Source organism: Capsicum annuum, chromosome 5 (assembly GCF_002878395.1).
Source record: "Capsicum annuum cultivar UCD-10X-F1 chromosome 5, UCD10Xv1.1, whole genome shotgun sequence".
NCBI lineage: Eukaryota > Viridiplantae > Streptophyta > Magnoliopsida > Solanales > Solanaceae > Capsicum > Capsicum annuum.
The window spans coordinates 15,727,961-15,736,675 of NC_061115.1; the positions used below are offsets into that span (position 1 = coordinate 15,727,961).

Consider the following 8,715-nt stretch of genomic DNA (forward strand, 5'->3'; position numbering starts at 1 on the left):
ATATCTTCATCCAAAAGAACGTTTGTTGGCTTTAGGTCGCAATGAACTGTTGGAGTTTCATTACCATGATGTAGATATTCAATTGCCATAGCCACATCAAGCATCACAGTGACTTCGGAGAAGGTTCAAGTGGCAGTCTTCTCTGTACAACCAATTCTCAAGGCTCCCGTTGGACATATATTTCATAACGAAGGCTCTTATATAGTCCCTAGAACAAGTAGTAATCACAGGGACAAGATTTCTGTGTCTAACATTTCTCATCACTTGCATTCGGAATCAAAACTCTTGCATACTTGCTCATTTTCCAAATCCAAAACCTTTATGGACACCACAGTTCCAATAGATAATGTTCTTTTGAACACAGAACCAGAACTTCCCGCACCAATTAATTTGGTCCAACAAAATTATCTGTTGCTCGTTGAATCTCATGATAAGAAATCAATTGATAAGTGTTGATCTCCGGAACCCTTTCCACATCTTTGGGCTTCCCTTTCTTTTGCCGTTTCATTATCCAAATTGAAACTAACAAGAATATCAGAAAGGATGAAGTAAACACTGGAGTAATATTTTTTAGCAAAACCTCCTTAAACTTTGATTGTTGTTTAGGATTAACTGTAGCACAAGCAGGAACCTCCAATATGTGCATTCCCCATAGACCTTTGTTCCCGAGAAATGATTGCAAAGTGGAATTTACAAACACACCACCACTGGGTATTTCACCTTCTAAATCATTAAATGAAACGTTGAAGGCTTTAAGGTACAAGAGGTTTTCCAATGACCTAGGAATAGTACCTGACAAGGCATTTAAAGACATATTCAAGAATTCCAAGCTTATTAAATGGGCAAAGGATAATGGAATTTGTCCAAAAAATGAATTGTTTGATAGGTCAAGAAACTGCTGGTTTTGGAGTTCCCCCAATCTGCTTGGTACCTTTCCCTAAAAGTGGTTACCGGAAAGATCTAGTTCTACAATGACATTCAGTTCTCCAACATCCGATGGAACTTCGCCCTCTATAAAATTTTGTGATACGTCTAGATAGAGAAGACCACTCATCTTCAAAATGCTTAGGGGAAACTCTGAAGATAATTTGTTAGAACTCAAAGGAAGAAGTTGTAGCATGCTTTGATTTCCTATACATCCTGGGATCTTTCCAGTGAGCTTATTACCAGTTAGTGTTAATTTAAACAAATTAGATAAATGATATACCGCCTCTGTAATATGTCCTTGCAATTTATTGTTAGTTAGAAACAGTCCTTGGAGTTGTTTAAGCTTACCAATTTCAGAAGGAATACTCCCCGTCAAGTTGTTTCCTTCAAAGCTTAGTTCTATTAGACCGCTCATGTTGCCTATTCCTTGGGCAATGAGGCCATTGATGTGCGCATCTAATATATATGTCTTCAATAGTAGATGAAAGATTCCAAATATAATTGGGCAGCACGCCATTCAATGGATTGTTGCCCATTTCTACATATCGCAGCATCCTACTGTCTGCCAAAGAATTGAAGAATCGCAACTCATGCTCTCTTGGTTCATTGGTAAGTTGATTACTATGTAGGAGAAGTACTCGCAGCTCATGAAAATTTCCTAAATTAGTAGGAATAGCACCTGTGAGAAAGTTCCCCTCGAGTGACAATATCTCAAGCATGGAAGCATTTGTGATGTACTGAGGAATTTCCTCTTTGATCTGATTTTCTCGCAAGATAAGTTCCTTAAGGTTTTGAAGATGTAGACCGGCAGTGGCTGGAATTCCCCTCGAGAGGTTGTTCAAACTGAAACGCATAATTTCCAAAGAAGATAATATGAAAATAGCCTTTGGAATTTCCCGGGTAAGATTATAATTCTGGGCTAAGTCTAATAGCCTCAAATTTGATAGATTCCCTAATTCTGGAGGAACTTGCCCCACTATGTGATTCACTAAACTACCAAGATATTGCGGAGTAGAAATATTGCCCAAGGAAGCAGGAATATATAGTCCCACTTATTGTATTACCTCCGATAAAGAACATCTCGAGCTTGGCTAGACAACCAATATTTTTGGGTATGTCTCCAGTTATGTTGTTTACAGATAAGGATAGCCCTTTGAGCTCTGTGAGTTGGCAAATGTTGGAAAGAATGAAACCAGAAATTTGGTTGTTAGATATACTTAGATAATTCAGATCTGACAAAATATCCCTTCATCAAGCAAGAGAGGACCAGAGAGGCTATTGTATCGCAGATGAATGGAAAGTAGCAATGAGATATTAAACAATGCTCCAGGAATGGAACCTGTAAATTGATTATCAGTCAAGGACAAGTCTACAAGTTGGCTCAGATTACCAATCTCCTCTGGAATATTGCCGCTGACTCTATTCCCATATTAACTGAAGTTCATCAATTTTGTGGCATTTCCAATCGAATGCGGGATTATACCAGTGAGACTATTGTTCCTTAGATGCAAAACTCTGAGTTCTGGTAAATTCCATGTCCCCTTCCACATTTCACCATCAAGTTTATTGAAAGCCAATGAAATTATTTCTACCCTTGGGTGTTGAAATAGACTTGTTGGAATACTTCCCTTTAGCTGATTGTTTTGAACATCAATCACTTGCAAATGAGGCAAGTCGCCAATGCCATAAGGGATACCGCCATGGAAGCTGCTGTTCCCATGATTAATCTCTCTAAAAAAGAACAAATTGGCTAAAGACGGGGAAATTATGCCTAGAAGTTGTAAATTAGGAAGCGCCAAGGCTACAAGCCTTTGTCTTTTGGAACTTCAAGTGACACCTAAACAAGAGCAAAATGATGTATCCTTGGTCCAATTATTGGCGAAAAAATGACAAGGACTTGTGATAAGATTTTGGAAAGTCAGTAGAGCGTCTCGATCTGTTTCATTTGATGAAGCAGCTGATATAGAAACGGAGTAATATTGAATTAGAAAGTGAGGTTGGTTTTAGCATTTTAATATTATTTCTTAATATTATTATGCATGGTTTTTAACGTCATACAGTATAATGAAGCATTTATTCTTGTTACTGCATCTGTTCCATTTTTTATTGAAAAGCCATTACAACAAAAACGGTAGGCAGCATGCATAACACTTTTTGTTAATTGCCTTGTTTAAGACATATAATAACATTTCTTTCACGTCATTGCATGGTTGTTTCTTAGAGCAATAGCCTCCGGCTTTTAACCTCCATTCATTTGAGTTATTTGTGTCTTTAATCACAATATTTAGTGGGATAAAATGTGGACATGAGATTCATGTAACTCTTGTAACTTCCACTTTTTATTTCTCCATTGCCTTACTTTTTATGTGGTGTAATTCATGTAACTCTTGTGACCTAAAAACCATTGATATTCCATCGTTACTATCCCATTTACTTCTTCATATTCATTGCATGGAAGAGTTCTTCATCTATAAATAGAGGTGGGTCTTGCATGATTTTAAAATACACAGGTTAATAGAGAGTTCACAAAAGTTAGTCAAAAAAGAGAGTTCATTAGTTGAAGGGAGGTGTTCTTTGTTATTTTCAATGTTTTCAGGTACAAGAATCTGTATATATATGCAACAACTTCAATACAAGTTCAAGTCTAAGATAAGAACACTTATGAAGTTCCTTAAAAACCTTCAACACAAGATTATGAATAATCTATCCAAGAAGTGTGTTAATTTTCAAAAATAAGATGAAACAAAACTTTTAAAGCCAAGTCCCCCGACTACACGGAGTGTCCTTAAGGAATAATTCCCCTCATTGTACCCGAGGTTATGGAATCTTCCTCCCAAGATAAAATGGCATTCAATCTAACCAATAGTTGTACCTCCAATTGTTGAATTCGTCGAACTCACTCACCAACTTAATGATCACACAGAGTTTTTGTATAGAAAAAGAGTGTTTTTGCTGTCAAAAATTATATTTATACTTGAGGAATATATTAGGTATTTATAGTCTTAAATGTATCCTTTCAGAAAGAATGCATTGGTTCAGCAAAAAGGCACCTATTCAGTAGCAGTCACGTCCTTGCGCCCAGTCTATACTGGACCTACACCTGATCTGCGGGGCGCAGGTGATGTTTGGCAAATTCCAGTAGCTTTTGCACTACATCTGCGCCCATAGTTCGCGTACCTACGCTGCGTCTGGGCCCGCAGGTCACCTTACAACCCGAAACAGTGTGCCTTTTCCCTTGAAGGGTCGCATCCCTTCATGATGCGTTGCGTATGCGTTTGTATGACGTCAAAATTACGCCCGCACCTAGAGAAAATAATCATATTAGATTTTTGGATTAAGTTTTTCACTTGTAACACAAGTTTCAAATAAAATTTATCTAAAAAGATAGATCCCATCGAGCGATCATTTGATAAATCCAAATCCAAATCCAAAGTCGAAGCCGAAGCTAAAGACGAGCCGAGCGAGTGACGACGATGATGGTGTGAGGCACCACCTTGTTCTTTCCTCACTGTTCATGTGGAGTTAGTGTTCCTTATTTAAAAAACTCCAAAGTTGCCTTCTCCCACTAATGTGAGAGAATTAGTGAACTTTACAATTTAAGAGTACACTTTCTAATTTTGTGTCTCTCTTTCCCTCCACTATTTTTTCTCCATATTCTATTCACATATACACCTTGAACCCAATAATTCCCTACATGAATGGGGAATAACTATCTTTTGAAGAAAAATATAGACAAGCATGTGATCATTTAGCAAAGACTGATTGCATCTAGATAAGTAGGTTTCCCTTCAAACTTTTTGCAGTTAACATACATCGGATGCACTCAGTCAATTGGTAGATTTGATATTTATGAACCGTCGAGATTTGATGTACACCTAGACAAAACTTGTCACACAACCAGCCTTTTACTGTTTATGATTCTCACGATTTTGTTCTTTTCATCCATGAACACGTATCGATTTCATGAGAGTTTAAAGAATAGGCCTTTACTCACATTCTCCTTGAAGTAACTTCCACTTCTCCCTTACATAGGTTATCTCTAAATGTTCAATCCTATAGATTAAACTATTTGGTCAAATATGCTCAATTTAGATAATCATTAAAAGATTTTTCACCTTAAGTCTTATCCTTGTTTACTCAAAATTATCTACACCATGAGAATTGGTTGGTATATTGACAATGTTGAACCAATTAGATACAACTTTGTTTGATCTCCTTGAACCTAGCTCTTGGGATCTCCAGTCTGCTAGGTAGAGTTACCGTCATGCTGACTTGTCTTAGGCCTTAAGCCTATTCCCTTGGATGTCCTCTCAACTTCCTCTCTAGATAGGCCTTTTGTAAGTGGATCTGACACATTATCCTTTGACTTTACATAATAAACAGTGATAACTCCACTATAAAGAAGTTCTCTAACGGTATTATGTCTCTGTCTTATGTGACAAGATTTATCGTTGTACATCATGCTCCCTGCCTACCTATTACCGCCTGGCTATCATAGTGTATACATATTGGTGCAACTGGTTTGGGCTAATAAGGAATATTTTTCAAGAAATTCCGGAGCCATTCTTCTTCTTCACCGGCTTTATCCAAAGTGATAAATTTAGATTCCATTGTAGAGCGAGCAATGCAAGTCTGTTTTAATGATTTTCAAGAGACCGCTTCTCCACTGATAGTAAATACATATCCACTTATGGATTTTACTGTGTTCGATCTTGCCACCCAATTTTCATCACTATATCCTTCAAGTACCACGGGATATTTATTATAATGCAAGGCATAGTATTGAGTATATTTAAGATACCCCAGAACTCTTTTCATTGCCATCCAATGAGTTTTATTGGGATTAGTCGTGTACCGACTAAAATTACTAATAGCACATGTTATGTCTGGTTGTGTACAATTCATTATATACATTAAACATCCCAATACTCTCTCGTACTCTAATTGTGAGTCACTTTCACCTTCATTCTTTTGAAGTGCAAAGCTCGCATCCAATAGGGTCTTGGCAATATCGAGTATTATATACTTGAATTTGTCAAGTACCTTTTCGATATAATAAGACCAAGATAATTCCAACCCTTGAGGAGTTCTATGGATTCTTATTCCTACTATCACATCCACAACTCCAAGGTCTTTCATATCAAACTTGCTCTCGAGCATTTATCTTATTGCGTTTATGTCTGAAATGTCTCTACTGACGATTAACATATCATCCACATATAAGCACACAATGACTTGGTGATTTGGAGTGTCTTTTATATAAACACATTGATCACATTTATTAATCTTGAACCCCGTTTGCCAACATGGTTTGGTCAAACTTTTCATGCCATTGTTTAGGTGCTTGTTCTAGTCCATAAAGTGACTTAACAAGTTTACAAATCTTATTTTCTTTTCCTAGAATCACAAAACCCTCAGGTTGTTCTATGTAAATTTCTTCCTCCAATTCTCTATTTAGGAATGCGATTTTCATATCCATTTGATGGATTTCAAGACCATATACCACCACCAAGGCAATTAACATTCAAATCGACGTTATCCTTGTTAATGGAGAGTATGTATCAAAGTAATCAAGGACTTTTTTTTGTTTGAAGTCTTTTACTACAAGTCTCACTTTGTATTTTTCAATAGTACCATCTGCTTTCATTTTCCTTTTAAAGATTCATTTAGATCCTAAAGGTTTATTTCTTGGAGGAAGATCAACCAACTCCCACATATAGTTGCTTAGGATTGAATCAATCATACTATCAACCGCCTCTTTCCAAAAGGATGAGTTTGAAGACGCCATTGCTTCTTTAAAAGTTTGAGGCTCATTTTCTAAGAGATGTGTTACAAAGTCTGATCCAAATGAAGTTAACGTTCTTTGACGTGTAATATATATCTTATTCTCATCATTATGTACATCCTCACTTGGTTTACCTTGAGGTCATTTAGACCTTCGACTAGACTGTTCATGTCTAGTTCTATATAGATAAATGTGTTCAAAGAATTCAGCATTATTTGATTCAATTATAGTATTTTCATTAATATTCGGATGTTCTGACTTATGAAACAAAAACCGACATGCTTTACTACTTTTAGCATATCTTATGAACACGCAGTCCACTGTCTTAGGTCCTATCTTAACCCTTTTGACATAGAAACTTGGACCTTCTCTAGACACCCCTACACATTGAAATATTTCAAGTTTGGTTTCCTTCCTTTCTATTTTTCATAAGGAATTGATCGTTTCTTACTATGGGGAACTCTATTGAGTATACGACTAGCTGTAAGGATAGCCTCCCCCCACAAGTTTGCGGTAAACCTGAACTTATAAGTAAGGTATTCATCATTTTATTTAAAGTTTGGTTTTTTCTTTCCACAATTCCATTAGATTGAGAAAAATATGGGGCTGTAGTTTGATGGACAATTCCATTCTTTACACATATTTCGACGAAGGGAGATTCATATTCTCTGCCCCTATCACTTCTTATAGTCTTAATCTTTTTCTCTAACTGATTTTCAACTTCATTTTTGTATAGCCTAAATGCATCTATTTCTTCATCCTTACTATTTAGCAAGTAGATATAACAATATTTAGTGCAATTGTTAATAAAAGTTATGAAATACTTTTTCCCACCACGTGATGGTGTTGACTTCATATCACAAATGTTAGTGTGTATTAAGTCAAAGGGATTGGAATTCCTTTCAACGGACTTATAAGGATGCTTTGCATACTTTGATTCCACACATGTTTGACACTTTGATTTATTGGACTCAAAGTTTGGCAAGACTTCTAAGTTAATCAATTTTCACAATGTTTTATAATTTACATGGCCTAATCATTCATGCCACAAATCGTAAGACTCTAGCAAGAAAGAAGATATTGAACTTTTATTGATTTCAACATTCATTACATTCATTTTGAATAGGCCCTCATTGAGGTAGCCCTTTTCTACATACGCTTCTCCTTTAATAAGTACAATTTTTTCGAAAATAGATACACATTTGAATTCAGTTTTGTCTGGAAGTGAAACAGAAATCAAATTCTTCTGTAACTCCAAAACATACAGTACATTGTTAAATGTCAATACTTTACCAGAAGTCATCTTCAAGCATATTTTTCCTATTTCTTCTACTTTTGCAGTAACGGAGTTTGCCATTTAGATCTTTTCTTCTACTTGAGCTAGAGCGAACGTTGAAAACAACTCCTTATTAGCACAAATATAGAGGATGGCACTAGATTTCATCCACCATTCGTGAGGATTTTTCACCAAGTTGCATTCGAAAAATATAGCACATAGATCATCAGTTTCTTTCTTAGACTCAGCCAAATTTGCTTGGTCCTTTTTCTTGCCTTTCTTAGAGGGCCGACAAATAGATTTTTGGTCAATCTTTCCACAGTTAAAGCACTTTCCCTTGAAATTTTTCTTGGGTTAATTGCTTTCATTTCCAGCTTTCTTTTTCTTTTTAGAGTTGCATTGGTTATCTTCTATAATATTTGCTCTATTAATTACATAATTTCCTCTTGACCTTCTTTCCGTAGCCTTATTATTTTCTTTAATACGGAGTCGTACAATCAAATATTCAATTGACATCTTCTTACGTTTGTGTTTTAAATAGTTCTTGAAGTCTTTCCATATAGATAGTAGCTTTTTTATTATTGCTGCTACTTGAAACGTCTCATTCACGATCAGACCTACAATAAAGGTTATATGAATATTAAGAACATTTCTAAATTGTTCAAAAAAAGTATTTGTCAAAATCATACCTTCCGCAAGGAGATCATGGATGATCACTTGCAGTTCC

At 36.0% G+C, this 8,715-nt stretch overlaps 1 protein-coding gene across 1 annotated transcript; it reads right to left on the reverse strand.

The window, feature by feature from the left end:
- Nucleotides 1–385: 385 nt before the first annotated feature.
- LOC124898433 (putative receptor-like protein kinase At3g47110) lies at nucleotides 386–1,781 on the reverse strand. Its single transcript, XM_047412081.1, has 4 exons — nucleotides 1,440–1,781; nucleotides 1,276–1,396; nucleotides 952–1,077; nucleotides 386–792 (listed from the first exon to the last, which is right to left on the reverse strand). The coding sequence occupies exons 1-4, from the start codon at nucleotides 1,779–1,781 to the stop codon at nucleotides 386–388; spliced, it is 996 nt and encodes a 331-aa protein (XP_047268037.1).
- Nucleotides 1,782–8,715: the final 6,934 nt, after the last annotated feature.

Excerpts from the sequence above, each read along its gene's own strand:
- LOC124898433 (XM_047412081.1), bottom strand. The coding sequence starts at position 1,781 with ATGCGTTTCAGTTTGAACAACCTCTCGAGGGGAATTCCAGCCACTGCC. Across the intron at positions 1,397-1,439 it reads GCAACAATCCATTGAATGGC|ACATATATATTAGATGCGCA; the intron begins GTGCTGCCCAAT and ends CTACTATTGAAG. Across the intron at positions 793-951 it reads TGTAGAACTAGATCTTTCCG|GTACTATTCCTAGGTCATTG; the intron begins GTAACCACTTTT and ends ATGCCTTGTCAG.